At 39.5% G+C, this 16,900-nt stretch overlaps 2 protein-coding genes across 8 annotated transcripts in view; one reads left to right on the top strand and one right to left on the bottom strand.

Annotated features, from left to right (window-relative positions):
* PREX2 (phosphatidylinositol-3,4,5-trisphosphate dependent Rac exchange factor 2) overlaps positions 1–16,900 on the bottom strand; it is a 117,877-nt gene that overhangs the window by 2,916 nt on the left and 98,061 nt on the right. For all 4 annotated transcript variants that reach the window (XM_082233728.1, XM_082233729.1, XM_082233726.1 and 1 more), the window contains 7 exons: positions 15,902–16,004; positions 14,949–15,092; positions 12,230–12,344; positions 5,993–6,059; positions 3,859–4,049; positions 1,361–1,463; positions 324–391 (listed from right to left, as the gene is read on the bottom strand). In XM_082233728.1, the coding sequence (XP_082089854.1) occupies positions 324–391; positions 1,361–1,463; positions 3,859–4,049; positions 5,993–6,059; positions 12,230–12,344; positions 14,949–15,092; positions 15,902–16,004 (791 nt within the window). The remainder of the gene's footprint in view (positions 1–323; positions 392–1,360; positions 1,464–3,858; positions 4,050–5,992; positions 6,060–12,229; positions 12,345–14,948; positions 15,093–15,901; positions 16,005–16,900) is intronic.
* Positions 1–16,900, top strand: part of LOC309538455 (uncharacterized protein) — an 83,955-nt gene that overhangs the window by 16,334 nt on the left and 50,721 nt on the right. For 2 of the 4 annotated variants that reach the window (XR_014222186.1, XR_014222187.1), the window contains exon 2: positions 2,683–2,843. Coding sequence is in view for 1 of the 4 variants with exons in the window: in XM_082234069.1 (XP_082090195.1) it covers positions 2,683–2,843; positions 5,712–5,744; positions 6,581–6,786 (400 nt within the window). In the remaining 3 variants the exon portion in view is untranslated. Of the gene's footprint in view, positions 1–2,682; positions 2,844–5,711; positions 5,745–6,580; positions 8,405–14,125; positions 14,943–16,900 lie in introns of those variants that run through there. The other 2 variants (XM_082234069.1, XR_014222188.1) reach the window with 2 other exon arrangements.

Here is a 16,900-nt window from a genome sequence, read left to right as displayed (position 1 = left end):
ATTTTCCTAAACTGGCTAAAACTATATTACAATGGCTTTGTAATAATCAACCTTCCTGCTTGGCAGGGGGTTGGACTCGATGGCCCTTGTGGTCTCTTCCAACTCTATGATTCTATGATTCTAAGTGCTCAACTCCACCAGAACTGGCATTTGGTACCTAACTGCATAAGCTCCAAAAGTATGGATGTCCCTAAGAAACAAACAAAAAAACACCCTGTACTTCAATATCAATAAAATTGTGGTCTGAGTCTGGGTAAAGTATTTGACAGAAATTGGAGAAATGATAGTCTTGGTCACAGGCCATTGATTGCATGTTTCGTTACCTTGGAGCAGATGGTGGTGTTCGGTCCCTAACTCCTAAATTCTTGGCAGTGTTCTGTACTCTTGCTCCCTGTAAGACAGAAAAATGATTGTGCTTCTAATAGAGTTATTCCTTAAAAATGGGGGGGGGGGGCTCTCCACCAGGACATTTACACGGTTATTCATATAAACAAAATGTTCAAATATTGGATACCTAAACAATCGTTTTTCCTTGCTGATTGGGAAATAGAAGATGCCCCGAAGCAGCAGTAAGTAACTGAAGAGTTGTTTGTGGCTTCAAAAAATATAATCGAATAAAAAAGACTGTTCCCACTGCACCTTCAGTTTCTAAAGGGAGAATTCCGACCAAACATTCAAAAGCCTGGAGAGGTTCAAAGAATGGTCAGCACCTGTGCTATCCATAATGCTTTATTTCCTCAAAAAATGTAACAATCTCAAAAAACATATACCAGAGTTATTGGGAAAACTACAAGGTATAGATGGCAATTAAGATCAAAACAGACGCATCCATTGTTGTGCTGTAAATGTTATGTTTTATGTTTTGACTATCTCAAGGTCATGCTGAGCCAAGAGAGATAAATTCATGCACTCAGCAAGCTGGGAATTCTTACTTTCATTTTGTACCTCACACCTTGCAGTTTTTTCTCTGAAGTGGTGTTTTGTTTTGTTTCTTGTAATGAAGCCATGACACGCTGGAGGAGTAGTGGCCATCAGTGCCGATTTGGGGCACAATTGTGCCAATTTTGAATGAGATCTCGCCCCAGATGGGCATAATCTTGCTTGAAATCAGCACCACTTCTTTGCCGAGGTGATGGGGCAGCAGTGGGCCCCTTTGGATTGATGGCCATGGCTCTAAGCACCTGCCTTGGCTGAGAAATCCTGGGTTCCCAGGCCCAGTCCTGTTCAACCTGCATATGTGTTAAACATTAATGTACTTTCAAATGGATAGAATTGCTTTCCAAGGCCAATAATCCAACTGGGGGGGAAACTGAGCATTGGGTAGCAAAAATGTAATGTATCAAGCAATAAAGAAGTTTACTTGTTTGCGCATCACATCTGTAGCTTGCAGGATATAGCGAGGAGGTAGGCCATGACTCCGAGCAAGAATTATAGCCTGTTCCAGAGTGACACTCAGAGTGCACCTGCAATACAAAATCAGATAAATGCAGGAGAGATCAAGTTTTATTGCATTCTAGTTCTCTGTACAAAAATGTGTAATCATGTTGGTCCATTAGAACAAAAATCCAAAGCTGCTGTATTCATTAAGTCCAAAAAAGTCAAAGTAGTGAGTAGCCTTTCTTTCTAGTTCTACAGAATTCTTCTTACCATCTAGAACACACACAAGGGAGGGGCTTATTCTGGAGCAAAACACAAGCCCCGCCCACCAGATACCAAGCACTCTACTATTCAAATTAGTGTTTTTCTTGCAGTTTTATGATGCGAACATGTTGAAACTGTGCACCACATGAAAATCAAAAGTCTGTGTGAAACTTCCTATTGAATTTAAAGAGCATTTTTTTCTCAAACAGGTAAAACTCAAGTTTATAGAACAAAATTTGGATTTTCATTTGAGAAGGCAAATTTGCACTTAGATGATCCAAGCCTACTGCTCTATCCACTGAGCAACACATATACTTCAATCTGATGAATATTTACCTAGTGGTAAGTTAAACTGAGCTGAATTCTATTGTAAATTGTTGTGATCTGCTACAGGGTGGGGTGGCATTTTGTGCTTGCAAGGCAGCTAGAAACCAACCAACCAGGGCATCTAGGATTGTAGTTGTGGCCTCAAAATCCGAAAACAGAAGATTCTCCCTATTTAGGATTATGCTAATTTACATAAATGATTGTGAATTTACATAAATGATTAATTTGTATACATTATAGTAAATATGTTTCATATAGCACTGTGAAGGTTAATAAGTACATTTATTTTCTTTCTGGTGTGATCCTATTCAGATGATACACTTGATTGCTATAAATGTCTGTCTGGAGAGATACAGGATTTGTTGCTTTAATGTAAAATTGGAAAATGCACTGTAATAAAAATCAAAGCAAAAGTAATTGCTAACTTTTCAGAAGCTCAAATATTAGCTTCGATACTGGAATGCAAATAAATCTTTCAAGCATTTTTAGCTTGGTGCTGTTAAGTACAGTTCAATTTGTGGAAGAAATAACAGACAAAGGAGCCAGACTCCATCCACTCTCCATACCAAGCTGAAAGATAGCTAGGACTTTGTATTTAACTAAAATGAAAAGCTGATGACATAATTTGTTGCCAATGGTCGTTTTCTGTGAACTCACATTGTTAGTATACATACACATAATCCTTTTAAACTACATTTATTCTCTCTCTTATAGAAAGGATAGGATTGTTAAGTCCATTCAACATTTGATCCTGACTGACCTGGGTCCTGTGACTGTCTCCATGTTGGAAACCCTATGCACAAGTAAAGCAACCTGCTTGAGGTTAACACCAATCACGCATTGGCTGGGAAGTGTCCGCAGTGCGCATCAAAGAGGTGAGGGTCACTGTGTGCATGTTTCCACTTGCCCTTTTGTACATTCAGACCGAACATCTGAAGAGGGCTTTAAAGTTCTTAACCTCAGCAGGTCATGTAGATTTCAAAAGATTATAAATTTCTTACTGCTTTGAGAACACTTGCATTACACTAAAAATAAGGCCTTTTATTTTAACGTTTGGTTTTATTTCCACATATTTTGAAAAAACGCCCTGCCATCTGCTACTTACTCATTCTGTTCTCTTGGTTGGGTTTTGCTAATTGGTGACCTTTAAATAAATTAGTTCTTTATTCATGAGAAGAGTCAAAACCATTCAAGATTTAATACAAAAGGCAGAGAAAGCAGACCAAGTTTAGATTCTTAAAACCAGTGCTTTTCTTCTGGGGGTACGCATACCCCTAAATATTTTGTGAATCTTTGTACTTTTGTCCATTTACCGTCCCCCCCCCCAATTTGAAATATAAAATGGTGATTTTCTTGAGTCAAAATGAGAGTACCCCTAAACATTTTCTTTTTTTTAGAAAAAAAGCACTGCTTAAAATTGCCAGTTGGGTTCTCACTTCTGAGCTGTCCTCACATGCCAGTCCACAAAATGGCTTATATTCCTCTCAGACCAGTAGGAGGCACACATCCAGGAAGCATTGTGGTATACCTAGAAGCAGCATCCATTTAATTTTTCTTACGTAATCTCTCTCTTACTCAAGCAAAACCCAGCTTGCAGTGTGGCACCCAAGACAATCTAGACTATGTTATTATCTATTCAAGAGCAACACCAGAGTAGAGGAGTTCACAAGGAGATAGCTCTCAACCACATTTGGGACAGCAACATTTTTAATACATGTTTTACATAATGTAAAAAATAGTGTTACATATTCTTATGCTATGCTACCTCACAGTCAGTTACAAGAGCTGTACACACATGTTCAGTTCTGAATAAAAATTGTTTTAATAAATCATTATTATTGGAAGTTGGTGACAATAGCAGCAATCAAGAAAAGTGATAAATTACCATACCGGTGAACTCCACTATTGCACATGATGATATGGCAAGCTCCAAGTCTGCTACAGAGTTCTGAAGAGACTGACAGCAGTCCAACTCCTGAGGCACTGCATGCTGTGTAAGCACAGGATGCTGTGCGCTTAGATCTTATGAATGACACCATCAGTCGGTAAAGTTCATCCAGAGAATTGATGGGCCGCATCAGCTGCAAGTAAGTGACAATGCTGCTGTCATGAACATATACTCACTGCCTCAAGAAGAAAGTAATGAATTCTAAGTTCATCAAAAACCAAACTGTAATTTCTCTTAATGACATGAGAATAAATTCACAGAGCATAGGTACTATGGCATCCTGAAGACAGCCTATTTGTCCTTCATGTAGAAGATAAGTAACTTTAGGTCCCATTACAGTGGTACCTTGGTTGTTGAACGTAATCCGTTCCAGAAGACCGTTCGACTTCCAGAATGTTCGACAACCGAACCGAGGCACAAAGGGAGAATTTCAATTTCAATTGTGAAAATTGAAAAACATGCAGCAGAAGCCATTTGACTTCCAAGGCGCGTTCGAAAACTGAAGCAATTACTTCCGGGTTTGGGGTATTCGAAAACCGAAACTTTCAGCTTCCGAGACACTCAAAAACCGAGGTACCACTGTACTAGGACAAAGACAGGCAAAGTTGTAGCTGGCCCTTTTAGCAATTATGTAACAAAAGATCACAGCTTTTGTTCTTTAATTAGGCAATTAAAGGAAATTAAGAGTGGAAACTTTTTAAACAGACAGATTACACTTTCTAGTGAGACAAAGAAAGGAAATGGAACTAATGAATTGTCATACTTACAATAGAGATCCCCTCCCCCGAAAACTCTTTCTTATATTCACATTCTCAAGGGTTGTAGCTCCTGAGAGCTCTACTGATTTCTGCTGCTAACAGATTCTTTAGTGGAGTAGGAGAGCTGGAAAAAAGATTCACATCTGACAATCAATGCACCCCTTTGGTTTCAGATAGTACATGGTAGACGAAAGCCTGGGACACAAATTTTCACGGTACGGTCCTCCAACAACTGTGATGGCTCATTTACCAGAAGTAATGTATTTAGCATTAACTCTGGAGGTGTATATTCAATTCTGGCCAAACTAAGCCTCCTAGAGCCTTTGTGTCCCAGGCTTTTTAGACTTATCTACCATGTACTATCTGAAAACAAAGGTGTGTGTTGGTTGCCAGACGTGAAATATGTTACCATTATTTTCAGCTCTTCTACCCCACTACTTCTGCCCTTTCTATTCCATTTCTGATGCTTGTGCCTCCTGTTTTATGCTTTAAGGTTCATACATATGCACCTGCCCAAAATAGCCACTTATAAAGGTGTCGTTGTTAAGTTGTGGGTGAACATATCAGACGACACAGCGATTCTTCAAACAGCTCTTGTTTATTCACAGGCCAGAACAGAACTGAACTGAAGGCTTCAGTCAGCCTGCTTATATAGAGCTCCAGTACAATGTAACTGTAACAATTTTCTAAAACTATCCAATCACTGAATGTCATTTTCGATCCCTTATTTGCATAACTATCTACAGTATCCCCCTGCTAGCCCAGGGTGAGAACTTCAGTACATAACAGTCATCTTATTAGCTTACATAAGTAAGTTTACACTCTGCCTCCATGACTGGAAGCTGTGTACTTTTGAATACCAGTTGCTGGAAATTGCAGGAGGGGATGTTGCTTGCAGGCTTCCTGTAGGTATCTGGTAGGCCACTGTGAGAACTGGATAATGGACTAAATGGGCCATTGGCCTGAACCAGCAGGCTTTTCTTAGGTTCTTAAGTCAGCCATTCTATGTATAAACATGGGCACATGTTTCTCTACAGAGAAAACAAATATGGCAGCAGCAGCACTGGAAGGTATGGTATAGTTGAGTGAGCTCTGCAATGTGAGTAACCTAAATCTCTGAAACACAAGAAACTTCCCTGATAAGGACCCTAAGGAGTAGGTTCCCCTCCTTCACATGATTAATCCAGTTTTTAATCTTAGTATGTCTCAAGAAATACAATGTTTTCCTTGTGGACAATATGCATTGCACTATTGCTCTTAAGGAATACCTAATTCGGATGATGAAACAGTTTAATTAACACATTCTTATTTCGTTTACCTTATCTATATAAGCAGCTTTTGATGTTGAATTAGGTGGAACATTTGACTTGTCCAAGTAAAATGCCCTGGAAAAAATAAACATCTACAATGGGTTAATTGTTCAAGAGCTTTTATAATGTACTTTTAAAGCGAAGACCTTTAGCCTCTTTGTGGCATTTTTAAAGCATTCACAACACAAAGAAGCACCATGCAAATTAGTGATGGGCAAATGTTAATTTAATGCTACCCTCCCTTGAAACTTATTGTGAAAAATATTAATAATTTTGAGGCAAGCTGTCGTGAAAATTAAATGTACCCCACCATATGGTGTAAGCCAAAGCTTTCATTAATATAAAATATGCTAACCCTTGGAAACAGACTTAGTTAAAAGTTGTAGAATGAGAAAATCTTAGTTTGCATTACAAAAGCAATTCTTTAGAATATATGACCTTCACAGGGTCATGTTTACAGCAGCTTGCATACAATCTACTGCAATTAGTAAGAGTCTGGAAAAGTAGATCATAAATGGCTATGGGTAGTTCAGGACCTAAGTTCAAATACTTTACTTTCAGCTGAACAAATGAAGAGCACTTTTTTTATTTGATAGGTCTTGATTTTATGGTCTACAAAATAACCATGAAGGAATCAGTCAACATCAAGCATAGCACCCAGGGAGCTATGCAGATGTGTGCTATCTCCTTCCTTCCATTTGTGTTTGTTGTGCTTATGAGGAGAATAAAGGGATTTGAACCCTGCCTGTATGGGTGCCTGGGGACTAGCTCTAGCACAGTAATTGCTAGCATGCTTCACTAGCTGGTTGAGTTGGGGTGGGAGGATATTGTGGTGTCATATTGCAAGTTCTCTGTGCAGTGATGCCAGGGCTGTGATTATGTTCTTTCCCCTGTGTCACAAGTTCTTTAGTTATTTCCATATATTGAGTATATTAGTGGCAGCACAGCCCACAAGATGCCACTGGTGGTGTTCCATTGGACACCACTCGTGTTTGTCATTTTTTATTTTATTTTTACACTCTTTTGGTATTTTTAAAGAATGCGTTGTTCCCATCTCTTCCTGGGCTGAGCATGCAATGTATTTGGCAGCCATTTTCCCAGCAAAGCAGAAACATTTATCTATTTCCTGTGTAATACAAATATAGGACAGTTCAGCCCTCACACGAGATAGGTTTTCAGAGTGTAACTTATGTGAACATGAAATAATTAATACTACTAAGTATTATTATTATTTATTAAATTTGTATACCACCCTTCATCCAAAGATCTCCAGGGTGGTTCAAACCATGAAAATACAAAATAAAAGTGAAATGCATAACAAAAACAAAACAAAACAAACCCATAACCCGCCCTCCTACAAACACATTTAAAATGTTAATCAGCCCAAGGCCTAGTTGAAGAGGAATGTTTTCATCTGGCACCTAAAGTAGCTGACACTTGTAGAAAATTTGAAAGTCCTACACTTGTATAGCTTTGTACAATATGATCTTCTGTATTTCTGAGAACATGGTGAGCTGAGGACAGCATACAAATTTCCAAAGTACTTCACTTAATTACTAAATGCCTGTTTAGGACCTTAATCAAATGTTACAAGGAAAGCTAATGGAAAACTTGGAGTATTGCCCAAAGCAAGGCAGTATTTTCTAATCTGCCTGGAGTGACAAGTGTGAAATCATAATACTTACTCCATGGATAAGCAAACTAAGGGCCAGGGACTGGATGTGGCCCAGCCTGCGGATGGTTCAGAATCAGCGTGTTTTACTTGAGTAGAATATGTCCTTTTATTTAAAATGCATCTCTGGGTTATTTGTGGGGCATAGGAATTTGTTCATAGCTTTTTTAAAAAAAATATAGTCCAGCCCCCCCCCCAAGGTCTGAGGGACAGTGGATCAGCCCCCTGCTGAAAAAGTTTGCTGACCCCTGACTTACTCAATGTGCAGAAAATATTAGCTTTATGATTCTGAAAATGTGGGAGAATTTTTTTTTAAAGGTAGAAATTATATAGGAGTAAGACCCATTTCAGTCTGAATGAGAATTGTTGTTATGGGAACATGCCTTACATATAACAAGGTAAGGTTTAAAGCTGCCATTTGATGTTTGGAACAAATAATAGTTTCCACATTATATCTGAATACAAGAGATTGGTTTGTTGAAATCATGTATACAGGTAACTATACAGCAACCAGGATCAAATGGTAATTAGGTCTAAACTTATCTAAATCATGCACCATAGAAAACAAGGTCAGGGAAATAAAAAGTCAGGAAGTGCAATAAAAGAACATACGAGATCCAGTTGAATTCCAACTATGGTTATGGTTTAAACACACACACACACACACACGTTCTGAAATGGAGCATGTAAGCTCACATACTTGAATATATAAATAATCCCTCTTTTTTATTATAATATACTTTCTAAATTCTACCAACATTTCTTATGTATTCTGCATGCTTTATATTTTGTAATATAGCTTCATTTGCATGGTCACAGCAAGCAAATTGAAGGTCTAATGACTACTAATTTTGTTGTGAATAAAAATCTCATTGCTAAAATTTTGTTTGCAACTCTAACTCTTTTTTTATATTTCACTATAGTACTCCATTGATCATATATGTTTACACAGAATCGTAGACTTCTTGAATTATGAAATATTAAATTTGTGATGTTATTTGGAAGCAACATGTTTATTGTGTATTCTGAATTGTAAAACACAAATTTAAGCTGGCTATTGTTAGAATTATCATTGGTGTAGTTGTCATACTGTACCCCTGCTTAACTCTGAAAAGGGAAGAAAAGGGGGGAAGTACTTATAGAGGATAAGGGACGCGGGTGGCGCTGTGGGCTAAAGCCTCAGCGCCTAGGGCTTGCCGATCGAAAGGTCGGCGGTTCGAATCCCCGCGGCGGGGTGCGCTCCCGCTGCTCGGTCCCAGCGCCTGCCAACCTAGCAGTTCGAAAGCACCCCCGGGTGCAAGTAGATAAATAGGTACCGCTTACCAGCGGGAAGGTAAACGGCGTTCCGTGTGCGGCTCTGGCTCGCCAGAGCAGCGTTGTCACGCTGGCCACGTGACCCGGAAGTGTCCCCTGACAGCGCTGGCCCCCGGCCAATAGATGTGAGATGGGCGCACAAACCCCAGAGTCTGTCAAGACTGGCCCGTTCGGGCAGGGGTACCTTTACCTTTACCTTTACTTATAGAGGATAAAATACGTATTTGTCCTCACAAAGAAGATGGAGTTACTAAGTGAGCTTTCTCAGTATCTCTACTGTTCAGATAATAAAAAGGGTTTGGGAAATCCCCAGAACAGGGAGAAGTCCTATTGTACAGGCAGAAGCCCTTTGCCAACCAGATGATTTTGGTAGATATAGCCCAACCTTTTCACCTGTGTTGCTGCAATCAACATTTCCTTTGCTTCTAAAATTCTATTAAAATATAAGAGACAGGAAGAAATTTTCAATAAGAAAAATACATGGGAGACAGATGATCTCCATAATTATTTATTTTGTAGTATGATTGGGAAATGCTGTTTTAGACTTCTAAACTTTATTTTTCTTACACAAGGAAGACTTCCTTGTAAGAAATAAAAGAGGGCAAAATTCCATTAAAAATATTTATTTGAATAAATGCAAATGCCTATTAAGCAAATCAGGTTTGCTTTCAGCTGAAAGGCATATTTTTCATAAATTTGAAATAGTAATTAACTATTCCTGGTTGAAAGCAATTCATTTTTCAATTTTGCTCTAGTGCACAACTGGAGAATTCAAATTGTCAAAAGAGACATGTGGATAGGGAGCTATTAGCAGAAGATTTGTTTTCTGTAAATGAGTTCACACAAAATATTCTTCAAATGGATTGCATCTTATGTTTGGGAAGGACCACATTTGTTTCCACAGAAGAATGGAGAACACTGGCCACGGGGAAGCATTTTTCACTATTTTTTAAACAGCTTGTATAAGATATAGCTCTGACTATACTACCCAAATTACATGGTAGTTACTCAGGCACATTCCAAGTTTGGAGGCTCTGGGTAGATTGCAGACAGGTCAGCTGCCAGCCTACAATAATGTAGCTGCATATGATGTCCCTAAAGTTCTCACTCACATTAATTCTGCTGCTCCTGGTATGTGCATAAGTAAGGCAGTGACACCAGGCAGTTTGGGCATCCAACCCAGTGCTCCAATCAGTTCTGCTGCTGCGGTCCCCACACAAGTGCCCTTGTAATAGCCAGGCTCTCCTGTGGTGAGTATTGGAGGAGCTGAAAACAGGGCTGCCACAATTAAGATGGTAGGGCTGGAAAGTATTGGCATGCAGCCTTTAGCTCCAACTAGCACTGCCCTGCAAGTTCTTGCTGGCTGCCCTGGCCGTGGTAAAGAGGATGGGCCAATATGGCGCATGCTGGAGCCAGGCCCACTTAGATTCCATAAGAGAAAAGAGAAAATCAGATGTAAAGAGCAAGAGATATGAAAAAAATAAAATTTTATTTCGTTTTATAATTGATTTATGGTAATGCATTACTACTGTATTTGATTTCTTCCTTTCACCTAATTTCCCAAGATTATGAAGAGATTAACTGATTTAATCAAAAGCTCCTGTAATTATACTATATTTATAATGCTATGCCTAAATTTTTGCTAATGTATCACTAAGTTCCCCATAGCTCTTAATAACTGCTGAGCTTTCATATATGCCGCAATAAAGGTGTTTAAAAATCTTTGCTGACTTAATTACTTTCTCCCTTTTGAGCAGCATCTTCCCATCAGCAAAACATAAGGTCAGGGTAAATTTACACCATTAACCTCTCCCCCAACTTGAAAACAGAAAATCAGCATACCATTTTTCTTGCGAAAAATGCCAAGGAAACAGAACTAGTAAAGTCTAATTATAAAACACAACAGGCTGGCTGAAAGTTTGACAAGAATACATAGAGCCATTAAAATGAGACTAGGGCAGATGCTAAAAGATATATCTGCACCTTCCTAAATTCTCAAGGTAAGTAGTTTCCTGACTATTACCATGCCTTTGCTGATTGCAGCACCCTGGTTTTTCACCTAGTACACAGTGTGTTCCTTATAGGCTACCATGTATATGTTGAAATCTGGAGCAAATGGGAAGTGAGGAATTTCACAGCAGACTGGCTTTTATTGTCTCTTCAGAAGCAGCATGGTGTGCATTGGAATGGAATTAGGTCAGTTGGGTTTGGAAGAATGTCCCATCTTGTAGATGCTTAAATCTGCAGCCTAGTTAACTTAGTCTTGTCTCCTGTTTTCCTTCAAAACATTTGGCAAACTACGTGTATCAGTTTATATTAAAATTATAGAGGATCATAATGTTTATGAAGCTTGAAATGAACATCAGGTATGTGTGCTTCTCCCTTCCCTTGCCCCACCTCTCCAATCTTCCTGTACTGGCTTCAGCAAGGAAATCCTGGTGGTGTTCTAACTATTCTAACTAATAGGTGTTCCCTATTATGCCCCAAATGGGGAACCCTGGTTTAATATTTCAGCAATTTCTTACCTGCCCTTCACCACAAGATCCTAGTGGTGGCTGCAACCATATAATCATACAATATTAAAATATAACAAAACAATTTAGAACAAACCAGAGAATGTACATCAGACAACAGGCATGGTCTCTTAACCAGGATATTAGGATATGAACTGATTCAGTACAAGAGGGGAATGTACATGTAGGCCTGGTGCTCATTCCCTTTGTAAACTACAGTTTATTTATGAAGTTGGAGCATTACATCCAAGCCGTCTTTCTGCATATGAGAGTACAAACACTTGCAAGAAACGCTACAGAATGTTAAGAATTGTTTTTAATAAATGAATTAGTCAAACTAGTTGCATTTAAGATAACGATGTTGCTGCTGCTATTTATACAGGGCCATCAGTATGCATAGTGCTTTCCAGAGACTAGAGAACAGTTCCCTACTATGAAGAATTTCCAGTCTAAAATTTGCAAAGCAGAGCAAGGGGTGGCAATATGCATTTATTCAGTTGCACATGCTTAGGCTGAGTTGCAATAGGGCATGGGAGCCATACTGACTTAAATTTAGGTATTCCTACCTGAACTAATTTGTAGGTCAGGTTGATACCAATGCATATTAATAATAGTTTGCAATCCTAAAAGATGCTTGTGCTTAGAGAGCCACTAAATAGGACTTCACTTGCCCTTTACTTGTTTCAAGAGTGTGACTCCTATTTGAGTTCTTGGATAAGACACATATAGATAAGCAATTACCTTACCTGAGTTTTTGGTTATACTGTTTCACTTTTTCCAATGAAGCTGCATTAATCTGGGCTTGAAATTCTTCTACCGATACATTGTCCCTGTAATAATAGCCTTCCATGCTTTCTAGGGCTACAAAAGAAAATTAATATAAATATCTATATGATTCTTTTCCGATTAAAATATGTCTAAGATATGCTGAAGCCCCCTGAATGGATCCATTTGATCTGGAACCCTGCACAGTCAGGATCTCATATCATGGGAGCTGCCTATGTGTGTTTGGCAGACTCTGCAGACATATACCGTATTTTTCGCCCCATACGACACACTTTTTCCCCTCCAAAAATGAAGGGGAAATCTGGGTGCGTCCTATGGGGCGAATGCAGGCTTTCGCTGAAGCCTGGAGAGCGAGAGGGGTCGGTGCGCACCGACCCCTCTCGCTCTCCAGGCTTCAGGAAGCTCTGTGCAACCCTCGGGAGACCGGCTCCGAGGGTTGCACAGAGCTGCCTGCAGTCCCCGGCTCAGCACAGCTCTGCATGGCCACCGGGAGCGGGGCGCTAAGTCCCGCCCCGCTCCAGATGGCGGGGCAGAGCTGCCTGCCGTCCTGGGACTGCAGGCAGATCTGCGCCGCCATCGGGAGCGGGGCGCTAAGTCCCGCCCTGCTCCAGACGGCGGGGCAGAGCTGCCTGCCGTCCGGGGACGGCAGGCAGTTCTGCGCCGCCATCGGGAGCGGGGCGCTAAGTCCTGCCCCGCTCCAGATGGCGGCGCAGAGCTGCCTGCAGTCCCGGGATCAGCGCACTTCTCCCCATCGCCAGCCCCACAAGCTCGGGGGACAGCGGGGAGGCAGAGCGTGCCTTCCCACTGTTCCCCGACCTGGTTCTTCCAGCCCCGCACCTGGGGGGGAAATTAAAAAAAAATTCTTTATTTCCCCCCAAAAAAACTAGGTGCGTCCTTTGGGCCGGAGCGTCCTATGGGGTGCAAAATACGGTATGCAGCCTCCTATAGATGGGTGGCTGTGGAATGAATTCTGAGAGTGCAGCAATAGGTTCAGTGCCATAGTCCCACTCTCTCTTTCATATGATTTCTAATTTCTGTACTGTTTCTGTCACTGCAATTAGAAAGAACCATTTCAATTTATTCATCAAACATTGGCAATGCTCCTTACACATCCAGCTAGGTATGCATAGGATTGCAGCCTTAATCTTTATTCATTGCTGAGTCTTTACCTACTCATTTAACAAGAACTTATGCAAATCTAAAGCTGATAAAATTAGAACTTAATAGGTGAGTAATCTCATTATTACATTGAAATTGGAACACGGTAACTGACATTTGAGGGAAGGAGCATATTAATAAAAGATTTTGCAATTAGGAATTGCACCACTTTGATAATATAAAATTTTGAGGACTTGTCCCTCTAGGGAACAACTTGAAAATGTTCCCAATAAACACAGTTTTGTTGAAAACAGCATGTGGGTTCACAGCCTTAAGTGTATACTGAATATTAATTCTGCTAAAAGTTCGTTAAATGGCCAGTTAATAAATAATTCATTTATTGCCCAACCACTTGCGTGCTGTAAAAGTCCTTAGCTTTCTTTCTTTACAAAAGATAGTTAATGATGTTGGTCAAATTATATACCCTTATCCTTGCATTAGAGTCACAACTAGTACATGGGACCGTACAACCTACAAAGACAGAGTTGCTTATTCAATAATCCTGGAACAGGGATCAGTTTAAAGGCATTTTCTTTTTCCATTTCAGCAAGAGTAGAAAATGACTGCATATAATAGCTCCAAATCTAAATCCAACTCTAGTCATAGTTAAACCCTAGACAGGAATGCACGTCTTCACACGCATTCATCTAGTTCAAGAGGTCCAGATATTTATTGCAATGTATATCATATAATTATAGAATTGTAAGTCTCTACCAGAGAAGAATGGCAAACCAAATTGATGGACTATGCCGAGATGGCAAAGCTGACTGGAAAACACAGAAACAAAGAGGGGAAAAACTTTATAAATGAATGGAAACAATTAAAAGTTACTTAGGAGACTACTGTAAGCAGATGGAAACAAGAGCAGGATTTTGATTCACTTGTAGTGTAAAAATCACTATGGGCAGTATGGCTTGCTATAAAAATTGGAGGGCGGATGAATATGCAGTTGTAGATGTTAAAAATGAGACCCTATGGAGGGGAAGGGGGGAAGTCTTGCGATTCGGAGAATCTCTTTATACTGATATGTTTTTATAGTTTATGTTTATTTGTACTTTGTATTTCTAAAACCAATAAAAATTATTTCATAGAAAATAATAATAATTATAGAATTGTAGAGTTGGATGGAACCACAAGGGTCATCTAGTGCAACCCCTGTACAATGCAGGAATCTTTCACCAATATAGGTCTTGAATCCATAGCCCTGAGATTAAGAGTCCCATGCTTTTTCAGATGGGCTAATCCCAGCAGATAGGAGAATCTGCATCCAATATTGGATGTTCATCCACACCAACTACTGGGTATTGAGTTTTGTTTGTGTGGGTTTTTTTGCAGTCTGTATATATATGACAAGTTCAAACTGTCAAAACAGTGTCCAGATAGCTGGAAGTGAACAACAACAACAACAAAAATTAACATTAAAATTTGCATCAGGTTGTAGTCGCGCACAATGTGCGCGATTAGCATCACACAAAAATAACATGACTTCCTGCAGAATGCTTGAGAAGACTGCCAGCATACCTTGTGCAAAGAGGACGGGGTAAATTTTAAATCCTCCACCGTTCTTCAGTCTTTGAGGAAGCTGCTCAAAATTGTAACTATTAAGATAAAAGTAAACTTTCAAGGCTTGCCGGCTTCCTTCTGCTTGATATGTGATTGGCATATCTAAAGAAGAAAAGAAAAATATTACAGTTTTATCAAATGCTAACACCCGTTCAGTATTTTTGCTACAAAAAGCTTCAAGTACTGTAAGAAAACATTAACTGAGCCAACATGTCTCATGCTGGAGAAGTGGGAAAGGAGCTGTGTGTAAGAAAAGAAAGCCAGGGTTGTATGGTGGCTAAATGTTAGACTAGATCTGGGGAAACCAAGGTTCAAATCCCCTCTTGCCATGAAGCTCACCAGATGGCCCTGAACCAGTCCCTATCTCTTAGCCTAACCTACTTCACAAGACTGGTGCAAGGATGATATGGGGGTGGGGAGTACCATGTACGCTGCCTTGAGCTCATTGCTCACACACACCTGGCTCCTAGCCCTTTTTCAGTCTGTCAGATTCCCTTCAGGCCCTGGTCCCAGGGACTTGGGCCTCCAGCACACACATACACCTCATTGGGCTGCCTATAGTTATCATAATTAACATTAACATTGGGGCACACATGACATTGCACCATTGTTAAGTTAAAGGAAGGGAAAGGGCAGGGGATCGCCCATAATAGGAAAGTTGGGTAATTTCGGTAGTACGTGAAAGCCACAAGTTCCATTCACCGAACAAGGTTTAGAAAGTTGGGACTTGGGCATCTGCACTGGGATTTAAGACTAAAATTATATTCATTCCAAAGCTATATAAAACACCCAACCATTCCATATGCAGGTGATATGATACAAGTTAGAAAATACAAAGCTTCTATGCATTTATACCGTACTATATTTTGAAGTAGCAATGGAAGGACGAACATTTATTGTATAATACTCACTTGCAACTAGAGGCTCTTGTTCAGATTGCTTAAAAGAAAATGTAACTTTCTCCAAGTCAAACAGTGCAACCAATGTGTCTTCTAGCATAGCTTGTTCATCAGCCTGAAATATATGTATATATGAGTCTATTAAAGATACTAGATTGATGTATATCATTATTAACATTAACTGCAGGTGGTCACATCCTGTTTCAGTAGTTAACCCAATTAACTCATGAGTGCATGAAGACTGATGTATTTCTATTGACTTTGCACTCCATCATTTGCTGTCAAAAGATGACTGTTAGCAAGGATGAAATATAGCAGGTTAATTTACCATTTGCTATGTTGGTTGTGGACTTTAATCTTATCAAATTGTAATTGTGTCTCATGCAAATGAGTAAGCTCAGAAATTCTGCACAGCAAGCTATGCTTAAATGCTTAAAATGATTTTTGTGTTACAATATTTAATACTTTTAAAATGCAACTCTGTGTATTATTGTGGCTTATAAAATAAATTGTAATCTTCTCAGTGCAGTTTATTGAACAAGGGGAGCATTCCTCCAGAACTTTGCCAGAAGGTAAAACTTACAGTAGCTATAACAGAAGTCAAATAATCTGATTCTGAGTAATTATATTTTCTGATATCTTCCCTAGCTTATCAGCATGTTGATTAGAAAAATATAAATTTGCTTTATATTCAGCTTCTTATTGAAGCCAGAAGCATTAAATAAAATCACCAGAAGAACAGAGATATTTCATCCTTGATACATGTAATATATACACAGACATTTGTAGCTTCCTCAAATGTACATTTAAAAAATAAACAAACAAAAACCAAACACAAATTGATCACAATGCTTAAATAAGCACTTCTATTCCTGAGGCCCCTCAGGATGGTTGCTGTTTGACTGGGTTTGGCTCCAGGATTCCAGTGGAAACCAAATGTTATTAATGCAAATTAGGGGGGAAATGTAGAGTATGCAAAACCTTTCCTTTGCCTGTTGGTTCAATGTGTCA

The sequence above is a fragment of the Podarcis vaucheri genome (assembly GCF_965113315.1).
Source record: "Podarcis vaucheri genome assembly, chromosome: 8".
Taxonomy (NCBI): domain Eukaryota; kingdom Metazoa; phylum Chordata; class Lepidosauria; order Squamata; family Lacertidae; genus Podarcis; species Podarcis vaucheri.
The sequence above is the reverse complement of the archived record's forward strand: the minus strand, read 5'-3'. Positions and strand labels throughout refer to the sequence as shown.